Source organism: Mus caroli, chromosome 5, assembly GCF_900094665.2.
Source record: "Mus caroli chromosome 5, CAROLI_EIJ_v1.1, whole genome shotgun sequence".
NCBI lineage: Eukaryota > Metazoa > Chordata > Mammalia > Rodentia > Muridae > Mus > Mus caroli.
In genome coordinates this window covers 63,795,869-63,814,923 of record NC_034574.1, presented here as the reverse complement: position 1 = coordinate 63,814,923, position 19,055 = coordinate 63,795,869, and the positions used below count along the sequence as shown (strand labels likewise).

General features: G+C 34.3%; 1 protein-coding gene across 1 annotated transcript in view; it reads left to right on the top strand.

Annotated features, from left to right (window-relative positions):
- Gabrg1 (gamma-aminobutyric acid type A receptor gamma1 subunit) overlaps positions 1-19,055 on the top strand; it is a 75,547-nt gene that overhangs the window by 48,583 nt on the left and 7,909 nt on the right. Inside the window, exons 4-8 of the mRNA XM_021163034.2 lie at positions 3,779-3,999; positions 5,555-5,637; positions 8,106-8,243; positions 9,039-9,191; positions 11,384-11,595. Of these exons, the coding sequence (XP_021018693.1) occupies positions 3,779-3,999; positions 5,555-5,637; positions 8,106-8,243; positions 9,039-9,191; positions 11,384-11,595 (807 nt within the window). The remainder of the gene's footprint in view (positions 1-3,778; positions 4,000-5,554; positions 5,638-8,105; positions 8,244-9,038; positions 9,192-11,383; positions 11,596-19,055) is intronic.

The window sequence follows — 19,055 nt, the reverse complement described above, 5'->3', positions numbered from 1 at the left end:
CACACACACACACACACACACACAAAGACCATTCTTTTGCATGCACTTCTTCACTTAGAGTCACATTACCAATTCATTAATCAAGGTGTCATGTACCTTCCAAACTCCATATGTACCGATATAACTAAGTCTATGTAAATTACCTCTAGCTAAAAATAATTTCTACCAGTTTTTACCATTTATCTATACTTATTCTAACCTTTATTGATTTTTGAGTATTTATTAAGCTCATATTTATATCAAACAAAAAGAGCAAGATATGTAAAGCATCAAAAGTTGTTTGTTGAACAGGTTAACAAATTAATATTTATGATACTGTGATATTTGCAAACTACATTCACAGAAACAAAGCCAGAGCCGAAGGGTTCAATGTTGGATTCAGGACTCATGAGAATTTCTTGAATTTCTCTCATTTTATGGTTTTTTGACCTCCATAGTTTCACTGAATTTTTTTTTACAAAAAAACCATCAATTTTTTTTTACTTAATGTGATATTTTCATGTCTTCTGTTTTTATGATGATTGAGTGAAATACAATTGGTTCTGTGAAGTGTTACCACTAATACTCCTAGAATATGGGTTCACTGCTCAACTCTCTCCCTGTCTGTATCTTTATTGTAGCTTAGAGATAACTAGGTAGTTAAACAAAATATTAATACAAATGTATACAGACAAGATCAGGATAAATCAAACAGTACAATAACGTTATAACTATAGTAGCTGGGGAGATCATGCATTTTATGTGAATATTTTTCCATTCCGAAAAAAAAACAAAAACCAAACATACCCCCTGGCCCACCTTCAAACTGAGTTTTTCAAAAGGTAGCTACATTATACAACTTTGGTTTCTGTACTAATATTCTCTTATGATTTTGTCTTGCGCCCTTACAAATCAGTGTAGTACATTTTTCTCATGTATTCATTTTCTTGGTTAAGTTTCAAGGAGACAGTTAAGTATACACGGCATGGCCGATCTCAAGAAGGAGATGTACTGTTCCTTATCTGAAATGTTTCTGCTAGAAGCTATTGTACTTGTTCTGAGTCAATAGAAACTCCATTTCGGATTTTTTTTCTTATTTTTATGCAGATGAGTGTAACCTTTAAATAGGAACATAAAGTACAAGAACATAGTTTGATCATTTTCTGGAAATTACTCTAATATGAGTGAGTAAACAAAAGTGGACTTTTTGATTACATATAAAATGGCACAGACTTCAATAACCTTCTTATCTCAGTAAGACATTTATTAAGGATTAGCAGTTTAAAAGGGCTTGGGAGTACAGCACCTGCAGGGCTTTGTGCAGGACAAGTTATCAAGAAATATGCTCTGCATCTCTTTCTTTTGACCACAGATTAGTTTTGAGTAGAAACATTTCTCTTTTCTTTAATATTTTCTATTTAAAGAAATTTGACCTCTTTAAAACCGTAGCCCCTCCAACAGCGATGAACATATTTAGAATTACTTATAATGAAAAAAAGTTCCATGCTGAGACTATGACCATGAAGGTAAAAAGCCCTGGGTTAATACATTCCTTGAAGTTGCTGAATGGCATTTGTGTTGTTTCAACATTTCTATTACTGGGGAAATCATTCTCAAATGCAACTTTTGATGATATCTTAGTAATCTGGAATTTAAGTATATCTAAGAATCATGATGCTCTTTGTACTAGCCACATTTTTTACTTGGTTTCATATGAATTATCTGCCATATTTGCCCATCCAAGTGTGTAGGGAAAAATGGACTTGGCCTGGGCTAGCTGCCTTGAGAGGGTTCTTCAGGGTAGACTCATGGCTCCTGGGACACAAAGTGCTTACCAGTTCCTGAGATATCTATGCATTCCCTCAGGTAGTGGAAAGTTCAGACTGCTTTGTTTTTCTCTGTATGTTTCCTTAGTAGTAAAGGAAGCACGGAAGCTTGACAGGACAATCGGTCATAGATATTAATCTTGTGTATCCAGTGTAGCTTACAAACTTCATGTATATTGGCAATTACAACTGTATTTATCCTGGCCATTGACTTTTTATTCCATTTCTGATATAGCTAGAAAAGGCTTGATTGCTTTTAATAAAACTGCTGCAGCATCAGTTTTGCTGGGGACCCTTCAACTAGTCTTATTTTATTTTGTTCCAATAAGTAAGTACAAGTGAATACATGAATGTATGACTTGACTCTGCTAAATAGCATTGGCCACATCTCTTTCCAGGGTTTACAGAGCTTTCACTCTGTTTATATTTGCTGTTATAATTCAACTCTCTGTCATTGGCAAAGTTGGTGTTAGGCTTCAAAGAATTAATCATTTCAGTAAATGAAGAGGAAATATAGATAATTCTCATTGATATAAAATATCTATTAGGAACATTGGCCCTGACCAGTAAATGAGAAAGGGGTTAATTATAATAACCTTTTATTTTAATGATAATAATCATTTTTACACAACTTAAGGAGCAGTCAGTTCAGTGATAGTGTATTTAGAAGTATATTTGTTTTGCTAAAAATTTCTGAGATTCTGTAGCCCACCACTGATGATATTCAGTGAGATAATTAAGAATCTCTATCGTGTTTGTGATAAAATTAAGTTTCCCCTCTTAATTCATCTCTAGATTCCAGTAATCAAATGATAAATATTCTTCCTGCAATCTAGGATTTTATCCAACTTCCCTATTGATAAGATGGGTCCCAGACTGTTTACTCATTAGTCTCCCTGGCTTAAAAATAGATTTTAAATATTCATTAACCAAACTCACAGTCATACTTCCATTTCTCGTGGTAAATATTTCTTTTCAGGCAAACTGACCAATTGCAAATATCACGTCAAGAACGAGGCTGCAATCATCCTTTCTACTAGCCAACATGATACTTCCTTTTTTAAAACTGCTTTTACTTCATTTAACATCAACATTTTGTACACACACAAGCCAATGTCCACACAGAGACATATGTTTATAGTTCCTTTTCTGTATCATTTATTATTGTCCTTTCCATAATTTTTATGAAAATATTTAACACTCATGGCAGGAATTTTTCAGGTTCCAAAAATGGGTGATGTCTGATCTGATATGTGTGTGGCCATATTTCTCTCTCTTGGTAGTTACTTCCTGTCAGCAGATCTTTGCAACCCAGGTCTCAGTAGAACTCTAACAGGAATTTAATATTCAGCCTTGTAAATGACCACTGGAAATTATTAACTCTGACGTGGGGGAAAGTTCTTTATCTTTCGTCATTTGTGCATTTGAGAAATAATTATTGTTGTATATATTTCCCAAGATGTTAGAAAGTTCTGATAACAAGATAGCATATGGAACCATTGACGTGATATTTCAGATGTTATAATTGCTTAGTAGTCAATAAGGCACAACACTATTGAACTCAAATAATGGCAATCAAATTTCCAGACTAAGGATATTATGAGTGACTATTGATAGATTTGTGGATATTTGCCTATTGATTTTGGGCATGTTTATAGGATGCATGATGTAAATACAACCAAATTTAACACTGTTAACAATAGTTATTAACCTCTAAAACTGAAGATAATGGAACTGAAAAAAATTACAACAATTAATACTACAGAAGATATCTGGAATTTTTGGATTTCACGTTATGTGAGTCACTTGAAATCATTTTAAAGGAGGTTTAAAATACCACAATTATTTCTTCAAAGAGACAGAATCTAAGTGCTATTCAATTATAGGAAATCTGTACTATAAAATGCAAATTTCTCAGGAAAGCATCTGAAATGATAACATTATTAATATATTCCTATTGTTTAATCTTATAGGAGTATACAATAGACATAATTTTTGCCCAAACCTGGTTTGACAGCCGTTTAAAGTTCAATAGCACCATGAAAGTGCTTATGCTCAACAGCAACATGGTGGGCAAAATTTGGATTCCCGACACTTTCTTCAGGAACTCAAGAAAATCTGATGCACACTGGATAACAACACCTAATCGCCTGCTGCGGATTTGGAGCGATGGACGGGTTCTCTATACTCTACGGTAATACTGATTGAACCTATAGTTACTTTGTCAGCTACCAAACAGGCCTTCTTCATAACAGCCGAGCAGGACACAGGGGCCCCTTTTATTGGCTAAAATCTAAAATTGAGAACTGTTTTGGTGACACATTTCCATAAGCAGAGATTTTCTTATGTGAAAGGTCTGGGGAAAGCCGTTGATCTTTCTACTTGGAAGCAGAAAAGGTTTTAGCTAGTATTTTAGTATTCACTCATTTATTTATTTGATGTTTTAAGTAGTTTTCATTTTTTATGTATATTACTTTTGTCTGCATTTTATTGAAGCAGTGTTTCTTTGTGTGGCTTTGGCTGCCCTAAAACCAATGAAATAGATCAGGCTGTCTTTGTACTCACAGAAATCCACTTACTTACCTTTGACTCCTCGGTGCTGAGATTAATGGTGTGCATCAACATTGCCCAGCCTTGCTTACATATTTCCCACATTTCCCACATTCATGCCTAGTAGAAGCCAAAAGAAGCATTTGAATCTCCTAGAACTAGATTTATAGATGGCTATGAGCCACTATGTGGATAATGGGAACCCAAATAGGTGCTCTGCAAGATCAGTGAGTGTGCTTAGCTGCTGAGTCTTCTCTCCAGCCTTGGCTTATATTGCTGAATGTGTAATGAAAATTACTGTAATTTTTCCCCTTGGAATTTAATATTATTCTGATTTTTAGCACTGTGGCAAAACATGACAATGAAACAAGTGATGTGTGAGTTCAAATCTACTCAATTTATTCCCACCAACACATATGCTTATTAAAAAACATTGATTTTTACTGTTTTGATTTTACTTTTGAGAGTATAATATAGTTACATTTCTCTCTTCTGTGTTCTTCCTCCAAACCCTCACGTTACATGCATACACATATAAGTATGTGTATACATGTTATATGTACAAGCATGTAAAAATATATTCCTAAATGTGACTTTCTCGATCCATGTAGTGTGTTATTTTTATGTGTCTTCTCAAGGCTGACCCATTGGCCCTAGAGAGACTCTTTCTTGGGAACAATGGATATCCTCTTCCCAGGGAAGACCACCTCTCTTGCTCAGTGGATGTCCTCTTCCCAGGGAAGACCACCTCTCTTGCTCTCAACATTTCTTAGTTGCTTGCATTTTTTGTGGCTTCAAGGGGTTTTCACTTTGCCATGTTCCTTGATGTTGTCTTTAAATATTATCATGCAAAATTCTGATAAAAAACCTCATACATAGCCATGTATAATGTATTACTTTCATATTCCTATAAATATATTTACATATATGCATTCATGAAGTTCTAGGAGGTATTTTAATGTAAATGTGGAGCTTCAAACATATAGAGTAGTAGAATAGCTATTTAGTTTGCTTAAGAAAAACTGTTTGAATTTCATACCCAATAGTGAAGAGTGTAGTACTTATTAAAATTTAAGGTAAGCTTAGTATTCTATTATACCATAGTCTATTACAGGAGGTCCAAATGCTGTTTTAAAACAGAAGTGTTTTTTTATGACAAATTATTTCCTTTTATGTAATGTCTTTTTCCATTTAAATAGATTAACAATTAATGCAGAGTGCTACCTTCAACTTCATAATTTTCCTATGGATGAACATTCCTGTCCACTGGAATTTTCAAGCTGTAAGTAAAAACCATTGATAATTTTACAAAGTTTAGCTTCAGTATACCTTATTAATATACAAAATGAAATAAAAATTAGTATTAGAAGTATGATGATTATTCTTCAACCTTTTAGTAAAATAAGAATAAATAGCACATTTGTTGATTGATTTCAAATGAAAAATTGAAAAAAATGTTTTGTGACTATATATGTGTATACATATATATGTGTGTGTGTGTAATTTTCAAAGATTTCAGCTTTATTTCTATATCTTTAACTTTTTTCCCTATGATTTTATTGAAAATTTATTTTAACAAACAATAGAGTTTTATACATATTATATATCCTGCTTGCAATTTTTCTCTCCCAATCCCTCCAAAATGCCATCCGCCACCCTTCCCATTTGAATCCATACCCATTCTGTTTCTCTGGAGAAAACAAACATGCACTGAAGAAAAACCAAAATAAGATAAAACAAACCAATATACAGAGAAAAGAAAAAGAAAAGCAAAGCAAACAAACCAAAACCATTCCTTATTCTTATCTTGGCTAGTCAAAGGCCCATGTGAATCTTGCTTGGCCTTCAAATGTTTCTCCACAACCAGAAATAAAGAAAACATTGTTTTAATTTTATTAATCTTCCTGATGCAATGCTTAACATTATTAACTTGTCTTTTAAACTATGTTTAAAATGGATTGAATAAGAAATATTTACTGTGTGAATAGCAAATATTAGAGAAGTCTGTAATAAATAAGCTGGAAAGCCAAGGTACACAGGACTTATATAATTAAGGAAAAATAGGTGAAATGTAGTTGAATGTTTAGATTTCAATAAATTGAAATTCAAAACCAATCTCCTCTATTCTCACAATGTGATAGTTATAATGTTTTATTGAAATATTTGTTACATTAAATAATTATTCATATATTTATACACATAAATACTATCTAAAAATACATACTCCTTTAAGTAATAATTAAGTCTTAGGAATATGTGGTCATTTTGAGAGTACCATAGTTTATATTTTAGGTTATTAAGATTCTTTCCCTTTTTACAAATCATGCTTTTGTTAAGAGTCTCAGCCATTCCCTACTGGAATGTTAGGTATATATTCCCAAGTAGTACCCAGCATTGTTTTTTCATTTACCTGTTAAATCCTTTGTAATTCAGTATTAATTTCTTGAAATATATTAATAAGTTTACCAAACTACAGCATAATTCTGTACTAATCAGCTCAGATCTCAATTTTTTTGCTTTCTAATCTTTATCTCAGGACACTATAATTGAATTTTCAGACAAGATATGATGACTCATGACATAATTTATAGCTTAATATTGATGGTATGACAATCGATGTTCTCTCTTAAAGTTTCAGTTCTTAACTCTGGGTATGATATTCACTTGACTTTGACTGGTATTACTTGGGACTACTACATCTTATATGATCAATTTGATGTCAATGACAAAAAAACTCATTAGATAACTAATGAGCTATTAGATAACTAATCAGCGATCTTTAGGTTGATCACAGAAGTCCAGGAGGGAAATTCAAATTTTCACTTCTGGTACTTTACAACAACGTATAGACGATTCTATTATAGTTTAAGTGTATTTCAATGCCATAATTCTGTGTTTGTCAATGCCCATGAGATTGTATAAAAATACTGTATGCTTTCTGTACCTATAATGAATATCAGAAAGCAACACACAATGTGATGAGACAAATGAAAAAAATGCAATAGTAAACACTCTTAAGTAGGCCTTCAAAGATGACTTATTTTATTGATTTAATAACAGAATATCCTGCAAAATAATGTATTTCTTTGAAAATATTTACAGTTACTAGTGCAAACTGGTTATATAATATGAATACCAACTCTCGTGTAGAAAGAATTAATTTTTTTCCTAAAATATTTTCAGAAGTTACAAATGATTAAAAAGACAAAAACATGTTAACCACAAGAATTTATATAAGAATTTATAACCAGAAAGTTGACTTGCAATCAACTTAGATTTGAGGATATTTTAAAAATACATTGATTTCAGGTGTGTGTTTGACAGTATTTCAGGAATAACGTCTAGTAGAAAATAGAAATTATCAGGTTACCATGATGTCAAATTATAATTCTAGTACATGAGTTTCTGATATGGCTTTCAAGTTCCAGACCAATGATATATGAGAAATACTGAGAGGACCATAGATCAACATTAACGGTGTTCCCTCATTCCAATACTAATGGTGTTAAAAGAAATCAAATGATACCTCTAATCATCATAACTGCTACACACACACAGAGAGGGAGGGAGGGAGAGAGAGAGAGAGAGAGAGAGAGAGAGAGAGAGGCACCTTTTATATTTGAGGAACCTTGTAATACTAAATGAGAGAAGGATTTCCAATAGCCATTGTTTGGATGGTGTTGCTATTGCAATGGTAACTTGTTTGAATTTTGCTATGCTACATATATTTTGTTACAATTTTCTCTCCAGATGGATACCCTAAAAATGAAATTGAGTACAAGTGGAAAAAACCCTCAGTGGAAGTAGCTGATCCTAAGTATTGGAGATTATATCAGTTTGCATTTGTAGGGTTACGAAATTCTACTGAAATCTCTCACACAATCTCTGGTAAGAAGGAAATATAGCTGTCTCCTAAGAGGCTCTGCCAAAGCATGACAAATACAGAAGTGGATACTCACAGCCAACCATTGGACTGAGCACAGGGTCCCCAATGGAAGAGCTAGAGAAAGGACCCAGGAGTTTAAGGGGTTTGCAGCCCCATAGGAGGAACAACAATATGAACCAACCAGACCTCCACCAGAGATCCCAGGGACTAAACCACCAACCAAAGAATACATATGGTGGGACTCATGGCCCAAGCTGCATATGTAGCAGAGGATGGCCTAGTTGGACATCAATGAGAAGAGAGGCACTTGGCCCTGTGAAGGCTCAATGCCCCAGTGTAGGGGAATTCCAGGGCCAGGAAGAGGGAGTGGGTGGGTTAGTGAGCAGGGGGAGGGGAGTGAGATGGGGATTTTCAGAGGAGAAACCAGGGAAGGGGCTAACATTTCACATGTAAATAAAGAAAATATCTAATAAAAGAAAAAAAAAAGTAAAAAGAAAAAAAGCCTGAGTCAATTGTAACTTACTGCTCCTAGATTAGTTCTCTGAATCATATATTTTCATGATGGAATTTCATTCTAAGGAATATTTGATGGCTCTTTACTAAAGCTCAAAGTCTGGTGCAAGTCATTTGATTTTTATTGGCCAATATAAAAGAATAAACCTGAACTATTAACTTAAAAAAAAAAGTCAAATGGGTAGTGTTAGCAGTAGAGGTCAATGTTACTAAGGTTTGTAAAGTAGAATCTACATTTTATATACTTTACTCACTTTAGAACACATCTATTTTCTTTTTTGCAGGAGATTATATTATCATGACTATTTTTTTTGACCTGAGCAGAAGGATGGGATATTTCACAATTCAGACGTACATTCCATGTATTCTAACAGTGGTTCTTTCCTGGGTGTCCTTTTGGATCAATAAAGACGCAGTACCTGCTAGAACATCCCTGGGTAAGGCTATGCTACTACATCATAAGAAGTTAAAGATTAATACATAAAACTTTATTGATGAATATGTTAGAAATATCCCCTAGACTACAGTGAGGTAATAATAAATAGAAAAGCTTAGTATTATACCAAATTGAAAGGACTTTTAAAAAGAAATAAAAACAAAACAAAACAGAAAACCCTACTGTAAGAACTTTGAATTCAAAAATTCATATTTTTCCTGTAGACAGAACTTAAACATATATAAAAATTAACACATAAAAAGCAGAGAGGGAAAAATATCTAAATTTCATTATATCATTATTTTAATTGCTTTATAACAAAAACTGTTTTGTTTTAGCAGAGTCACAAAAATGTCAATAGTAGCTCACTAGTGAATCCTGAAATCACAAATCAATACTCAGCTGTTCCAAGAGACAGATATCTGGAAAGAACATGACACTTCCTGGCTCCCGTACCAGTGATTCGTTCCTCTTAGAGTTTCCTGTGCAATAATTTAAAGAGGACTTGCTATTCATATTTTATAAAATAGATTTTTGTCTCTCTCTGTAAGAGTGTGTTGTGGTGAACATGCTATCTAAAAAAATAACTGATGTACCTTATATGTGATTATAAGTGAGAGAGAATCTATTGTCCTTGTAGTGATATACAAGGAAAACTTATTAAACAATTTATTCATTGACAGCATGAAGATTGAATTTCAATACAATTATAATGGTGTCGAAAATATAAAGTTAAGTTGTTTTTACTTTCTGTCGTCAATAGGTTTTGCTATAAGTTCTATGAGAGCTGTTAAACACATCCATCTAATAAACATAGTAAAATGCAAATCACATAAATGTGTCAGTAATAGAACCTGTAGATTCACATATCAGAAAACAATTAGGGGAGTCTTATCAAAGGTGCAGACGAAGTGAGTGAAAAAATGTACATATCTAAATTTTATTTATATTAATTATTTAAAAATATTTGATGGTCTTAGTTAAATTACTTAAGGAACTTTTTGTATGATAATAACATAATAACTTAGTTACTGGGTATGTTGATAGCTCTCATCTATAGGTATAAGAAAAAGTGATTAAGACATTGTTCTTAAGATCACATAGCAAATAAGAGAAAAGTCAGAAGGTGAACCTAGGTTTCCTTATATTTATCAAAATCCACCACATGTGTATCATTTTTATTTCTAACACTAATTATCCATGAAAGAAAAATGGTGTGCATGTCAGAGAATTATTTGTAGATGAATAAGGATGACTGTGTTTTAGACACAAATGATTTAGAGGTTCTTGTCATGTATGTGTCCTAAGACTAACAGAGAGTTCTCAGAGAGAAGACTGATATGTAAAAGTGAGAGAGGAAATGAGTCCAAAGGCCGATCGAAGGGCTTGGCTCGGATGTGTATTACAGTCACACATACTGAATTCTTGGAAATAAAAAATTCATTGTGTTTTTGAAATATAAAATTTATTTAATTCTGTCTGGATCCTAAATTTGGAGTTTTAAATAATAAGTCCAAGTTACGATATGAAAAATATTTTGCTAATATATTAGTATAGGTGATTTTCACTGGGTAAGGCAGAACAAAATAACACAAAAGCCTTTCAATAACTGTTGCTTCAAGTAAGTTGAAAAGTATTTGTTTTTTTTTTTTATTGTACAAGTCCAGTAGTTGTGGTTCATTGTGGTATATATAGTGTGGTAAGAAGGATTCAGGGACACTGGGTTTTCAGCTATGTTGTGGGTGAATTTCTGGAGTTTTCTCATAGTTTAAGGTGGCTATACTGGCTTCTGAATGACAGAAAAGACAGTAGGGCATCTCCAGCAGTGTAGTGTCTTTCTCTAGACATTAATTTGGCTTGGATCTTACTCTGCAGCAAAGTAGGTAGACAGTGAAAATGTTTTTCTGAAAGCCACCTATCAACAAAAATGATTATTTTTTTAACCATGAAGGAAGGTAAGACTGAATATTAGCAGTCAACCTGCAATTCACAGTAATTTAAATCATTAAAATTTCCTACACAAAGAACACAGTGAATGTAATGTAGCCATGGTTACTAGTAATTCTTTCTGGCAATCATATCCTTTTGTTTCTTTTATTTATTTCGGCTGGCAATATTGTCAAATTAGACAAAAGAATACAAATGTTCTGTTAAATTACTTTTAATCATCTATTTTTCCCCCTTTCTTCACAGGCATCACTACGGTTTTGACTATGACAACCCTCAGTACAATCGCTAGAAAATCTTTACCTAAGGTTTCTTACGTGACAGCAATGGATCTCTTTGTCTCCGTGTGTTTCATTTTTGTGTTTGCAGCGCTCATGGAGTATGGAACCTTGCATTATTTTACTAGCAACAATAAAGGAAAAACCACCAGAGGCAGGAAGCTGAAAAACAAGACTTCGGTACGTCTTATTTTTAGTTTTTAATATTGATATGATGATAACTTCACACAGGAGGGAACATTGAATATATTTATCACTCTCCTTTTTTTTTTCTCCTGCTCTTTTATCCCTTCCTTGTTCACAACCTCTCCTTCAACTCTTCTTGTTACATATACAAACATATTTGTACATAATATGTGTGCAGATGTTCACACAGCACTCTGTGTCCATTTACCATTGCTCTTATATGCATTTGTCCAGGGTTGCTCATTTGGGATTAGACATATTATGTGGGAGTCTGTTCCTGGGGCAACTGGTTCTCAGCAACAACTAATCCCCTGTAGCAATGCATCTAGGAGTGACACCTAGAATTTCTCCTGCCACAGCTGGTGTTGTCATGAGGGTCTTGTTCAGGCAAGTAGGCTGCTGAGAATTCATAGATGTTTACTTGTCACGTCTAGGAGATAAGGTCTCTCTACAGGCATCCTCAGCCACTATCTATACAGTTTTTCCACTCCCTCTTCCAGGACTTTCACTTAGCATCAGGGTTCGGAATTGAACCTAAGATGTATCACTTAAGATTGATCATCCCACAGTCAATAATTCTCTGCATGTTCACTAGATCTGTAGCTATATGTCTGTCTCCATTTATTGTAAAATGAAGCTTCTTTGAGGAGCAGTGACAGCTACACTTACCTGTGGATATGACAGGCATTTTCAAAATGGTTAGAAATCACTTTGGATTAGGAAACTGGCAGTAGCTTGTTTGGCTCTCAAGCCTATGACCACTTCAGCCACTGTTAGGAAGCTATGTTTATAGCACCATCATAAATTCTCTCCTTTCAAGCTGGCATTAAGTCCAATTACACAGCTGTTAGTTATTCCTGAATAAAAAGTACTTCTCTTTCACCAATGTGGGCACCTTACCAGTACCTCGTTTTAGTTAGAGATGCTTCTTCTGAACATCCATGAGGTTGCCTTGTTATAGAAAAGGGATGTTTAAGAACATATGATAAAAGATGAACAGAATTCAGGTCAAACTCGATGACTTATAACTGACCAGTCCAAAAATCTTGTTTATAGTTTTCTCTACTAGATATCCCTTACAAAATGACTTTTAAAGTATATATTGTATACAGCATCCAGTCTTGATATTACTATCCTTCACTACCCTTACTCAATCTCGCCTCCCCAGGACTGTGGCAGCACATTTTTATCCCAACTTCATGTTATTTTATTACTATTTATTTTTAAGTGCTTAGTCTTACCAGTCCTGATGATATGCATGTGTGTATGAGATCATCCTATGGGTCCTGAACAACCTTCTGATGTTCATTCTCCTAAAGAAAATGATGCCTTATCTTCGAGCAACTACACTCCATAGTTCCTCATCTAAATAGTGGCTGTGGAAACCACATCCAGTTTCTAGCTACAATTTTTAACTGAATGGATCCAAAGTATGCAATGGAAGATGCTGTTAATTCTTGTGTGGAAAAGCCATTTCCAGAGGACAGTATCTCACCACATCCTTCTTTTTATAATCCTTTTATCTCTGTTTCCCAAAATGTTCCGAGAAGCTTTGTAGGACTCATGGTGTTGATGTAGATGTTCTATCCATTATTGGTCACCTCACAGTGATTTCAAGCACTTTAAAGAGTAATGCGCCGAGATAAAAAGCTTCTCTGACAAAAGGTGAGGCCAGCAGAAAATTAAATATATGGAATATAAACATAAGGACTAATAAGGCAGTTTGAGAAAATGGCCATTTAGAAGAATGACATCGATAAGTTATCCTCTATAGTCTAAGAAGTCCATAGCCAAGAGTTTTGATCATGTTTTCAGTACCCCTTCTGTGAAGCAGTCTTCAAATCTAGTCAAGAAAGCAGTTGGTTAACCCAGAAATAGAATTTTATTATTGTACCAGTGAACAGATCCTGTCTAGCAGGTCAGTGTTGTGGCATTCAGGGACTAGAGATAGATAACACCATTGATGTCCTTTCTTCCCCAGCAGCCTGTATAACACCTTGTAGTGCTATGAAAGCAGGCAGCAGGTAGCTCAGGATTGATTTCTCTGGAAACTCAACCAAGAATGTGGTTTCTCCAGCGATAGAATCTAATTATGAGCAAACATGAGAAATGGCAAAAAAATCTATTGTTTAAGTTTGTATATAGGACTTCCTGACCTTAGGGAGGTAAACTATTCATTTAACTCAGACTTTCATTTAATAATCCATCTCTGTTTGTAGTAGTACTATTCACTAATGTGGAGTATTTCTGTTCTAATTTTTCTTTTAAAAGATTTTATCTTAAGTTAGCTTACAAGTGAATAGGGTTTCATGGTGCTTCTTTCTACATCCTTAGTTTTAATTAATTCATTCTCTTCTTCCAAATCTTTATAGTCCTTGTTTTAGTTAGTGGCCCATTGATGTGAAAAGATAACTTCATCAAAGCAACTCTTATGAAAGAAGGCATTAATTGGGGGCTATCTTAGGGGTTTTGATGGTTACTCCATGATCATCACTGCACAAACCTGACAGGCATGGTGTTGGAACAGGAGCTGAGAGCTTTACAACAGGAACCACAGGTAACACACACACACACACACACACACACACACACACACACAGAGAGAGAGAGAGAGAGAGAGAGAGAGAGAGAGAGAGAGAGAGAGAGAGACCCTGTCACAACTTTTGAATCCCCAAGCTGTCCATGAAACACCTCCTCTTACAAGGCACACCACCTTCTCCTTCCTAACAATTCACCAACTAAGAAAAAACGTTCAAGTCTATGAAGGTACTGTGTTCATTCCTTTTCAAGATACATCAACCCCCCATCTCCACTTACATCTTTATTCTCCCTCTTTTACCTCTTACCATATGTGTTCTATTATCCTCTCTCATTGTAGTTTTACTTGAATTGCAAGATCATAGGTTCTCAATAGGCTCTCATGCCTTCCAATTGGCCTTCCTGTCTCCAGTCTTAATTACTTCACCACCTACTTTCATGTTTCTGTCCCAAGAATTCCTCTTCTCTGTGTTTATTTCATATACACTCTACAACCCCCCTTTCCACACATGAATCTCCCTCATCAAAAGTCCTCTTCAAGTTCCCTAGTCTCCACATGTGCTACATGTTAAACATACAGGAAAAAACCAAACAATTGACAGAGAATATGTAACATTTGTCCATTTGGGTCCTAGGTCACTTCACTATGTACGACTAATTCCAGTTCCATTATATTTTACAAATTTCACTCTTTGCTATTCTTTAAATTGAGTAGTATCCCATTGTATTTATACACCACATTTTCATTTGTCAGGTGATGGACATCTGGGTTGATTCCATTTTCCATCTTTTGTGAACAAAGCAGCAGTCAGCATGAATGTACAGATACCTTTTGAGTAAGCTATAAAATACTTTGAGCATATGTGGAGGATTGGTTTACACTGTGTAGATCTCTTTTTATTTTTGGAGAAACCTGCAGGTTGTTTTTCAGAGTAGCTGAGCTATATTAGACTCCAATAAATAATGTGTAATACTGGCAAATGGAAATCCAAGATTCTATTAAAGACCAATCATCATACATACATGATTCAACATATATAAACCGTAAGTACTATTTATTCCCAATAGACCAAAAATCAAAAATTGTGTGATTATCTTATTAGGTACCTACAAGTTTCTTTGACAAAATTAATTCAACATGTCTACATGGTAAATGTTTCAGAGAGTGTAGAGATAGAAGAACACTTCTGAACCTAATAAAGCTCTCCTATATCTCTATCTCTATCTATCTATATCATCTATATCTATATATCATCTATCTAATCTATACCTATATCTATCTATCTATCTATCTATCTATCTATCTATCTATCTATCTATCTATCTATCTATCTTTCTATAACACAAACACACATATACCCAACATTCTTCTAAATGAAGAAAAACTCAGAGTACCTCAACTAACATCAGAAAAAGGACATGAGTTCGGGCCATTTCTATTCAATTACTGCAAGATTCCTTTATACTACATTATTTTATATAAGGATGGGAAGTTATTTAAGATACGTTTGAATATGGCTTTTTTTCACACCTGTTATTTCAGCAAGTGGAAGATAGAAGAGAGGGACTGTCATGTGTGCTGCACTATAAAATAAGGCCTTGTGCCAGCGCAACAAAGCAAACATTAATAACATCAAAGATTTCTCTTTGATTTCTATTTCACAATACGTTTGGATTTTCTACAATGAATGGCACATGGAATTAACTTACTTTTAGACAGTAAGGTCACTGTTGAGGTTAAAACCCAGCAGTAGCAGAAAATCTTAGCTGTTACATTCTTTCTTGTTTCTGTAGATTTGTAGACCTTCACTCCACATTCCCAATCACAGTGACAAAATTACAGACTGCATCAATTGATGCTAAAATTGATTTTAATGATTCTAATACATGTAACAACTTGATGACTGACAGTAATTTCATTTTACAAAAGCAATTATAATAACCTGAATCCAATTTCTAACATTCATTGAGGGTTCCAGGAACTGATTTGAGCATTTTGCATGATTTCATTTACACTCAAAGAAACCGTACAAGCACAGGTTCTGTGATTTTTCATGAGGACAGCTTTGCTAGTGTTTGCTCATAGACTAAATACACAGGACTTTTGAGAACCCCCAGCTCCAACTTTCTGCCCTTCATTTTAACATTTCTTCTGTTCAAAGTACTCATAAAAAGTATGCTTTCACTTCACCCAAATTGACAACATGACAGTACATTACTGATTCCAGTAAAAACTCTCAGAGCAGATTATGCTGAAGCTCAAATAAAGACACTGTAAAACATCTATTTTTGACAAGTAGCTTGTAACACTGCAGTAATGTGTGCACCATGAGAGTCATGGGATCAAATTACCCACTTTAAGTTTGAGGTCTTAATGTTTTGGATCTCTTTTCTTATTTTTTTGTGTTTGATTTATAAATTTGGACATAATTTTAATTGTATTTTAATTCCTTTATTGTATTACAAAAGGTAGAGCCTAGTAAACAGCTCTTTTTTTGTTTTTGTTTTGTTTTGTTTTTTTCGAGATAGGGTTTCTCTGTATAGCCCTGGCTGTCCTGAAACTCACTTTGTAGACTAGGCTGGCTTTGAACTGAGAAATCTGCCTGTCTCTGCCTCCCAAGTGCTGGGATTAAAGGTGTGTGCCACCTCTGCCTGGCTAGTAAGCTTTGCTTTTATGTCTTGTGATATTTAAGGAAAGAAGGTAGCCATAAAAATCCAAAAAGTTGCTTTAATCCACAAGTATGTAACTGTCATGAGCTCATATCATCTTAAAAGATGTTTATGACATGATAGCTTGCCCAAATAAACTTAAAAACCACTTACTAGATTTAAAATCAATATCATTATCATTATAACTATGGGTTACGTTTGGGTGTGTTCTTCCACCTACCAGAGGGTGTGTGAAGAGCTCTGAGGACAACATTTCGGCATAGGTCTCTTCCTTCCACCTTTGTGTGTATGTGGGCTCCAGAAATCAAATCAGATTGCCAGGTCTCCAAGGCAAGGATTTTTTTCCATTGTGACATTTTTGTCAGTTTTTCCACTGATAAAATTTAAATAAAGAAAACTGAACATTTTTTTCCTATGATTCTTCTATAGTCAAGGCCAAACATCCGGTTTTCTCTCTTCCTTTTGTCCTTATTTCAAACTTTAAATGTTCATACCTGTTATATTCATTGTGTTTTCTTTATTTGCTTTTTGAAAGTTTTATTAGAGGTTCTTTGAATAAAAATAATGGTTTTAACCCACAGGTAATATACAACGCCATGCGAGCTTTACAATTTCTTTCTACGGATAAGTAATGCAGGAGGCATATTACTAATCAATGCACACCTTCTGTGGAAGAACAGCTCCCTGGTGTAAGACCAGGACATAAAGAACTGAGTGTAGTTCCTGGGGTCAGGTTGACTGAGCAGAGCTGAAACTAGGTCTCTGTGGCAGGAGTGCCCTCATAGAGGCAGGGGGAGGGAGGAGGGGAGAGGGGGCTTTTGGAGGGGAAACTGGGAAGGAGATAACATTTGAAATGTAAATAAATAAAATAACCAATAAAAATGGAAAAAAGGGAAACTTTAAAATTTCAATTTTTTATCAGTTTATCACAATGTATTAAGAACTACTAAAGTCTAGAAATCATTTTACTGTAGTTATTTAAGTATATCATTCTTGTGTTTACTCTCTTAAATTCAGCAACAACTTCAGCAAATTAAACATTATAAATGGAAAAGAAACAGCAATGAGATGACAGTCTTGAAGTACTAAGTGGCAAACAGTAATAGCTCACCATTGATAATTTATAATTGACTGGAAGATGTAAAAATATTTTATAGACATTCAATACAATATTTTCTATCTTTCATGCTTCCCGAGTTTCATATTTTATTAACTCTTACAGATCTAAATTGAAATTTGAAAAACCAGGACAAACAATTAAATTTGTATTCTTGCCTGGTTTGTGTTCGGCCACATATCTTGTTAATCTGGTAGACAGAATGTGCTGATGTGAAGAATAGAGACTTCTGTCCATTTTGTTTCACATCTTCCATTAAGGCACATTGTGGAATCTACATTTTCCTTTTCTTCTAAGCCAACAATGCAGCCCAGACTCAGGTACTGCAGCATCAACACTCGCAGTAGATTCTCTTCTTTAGGATTACTGCTCTCCCTTCTCTCTAGTTTCTCTTTCCATAAATGACTCTTCCTCATGTTTTGTTTTATTTTTCATTTTACTCTTCTTATCTGTGACAGCTGAAGAAATCCAAATTCCATTAAATATGCGAGGTTTGTCCCTTAATAATGTTTACTATTTAATGATGTGCATACAGTTGTATCAAAAGAAAACCTTACAAGTTAGATTAGCTATGCTGGACTGTGAATCAGTACTCTTGTGGACGACGTGAAGACTGTAGACATGAAGAATCTATAAACCTGCCATCAGCAATGATTAACATTTCATGGTGAAGCCTCAATAATTATAGGTTATCAAAAATCTTATAAGCCACAAGATACCTGCACTTTGAGAGTGAATATAATACAGCTTAATTTTAGGCTCTCAATTTTGTTAAAGTATAAAATGATTGATATTTATTTCTATGTCATTGTAAAGGCAATTCGGAGACAAAAGAAATCAATTGTGTACTCTGCCCCTGAGTGTTTCAAGATATGTGTAGACAATCTTGACAGACTAGTATGGTATCCAGAGGGCTATACTCAACACTCATACATATACCAGGCATAGTGGTGTTTCTTGCCAAGAAGTCTTGCACCTTTACCTATATAAGATCCCAATGGTTAGGTATGGGCCTTGAATTCCTGATCTTTCCAAGACTTTTATCATGAATGGGTGTTGGATTTTGTCAAATGCTTTTTCTGCATCTAACGAGATGACCATGTGGTTTTTGTCTTTGAGTTTGTTTATA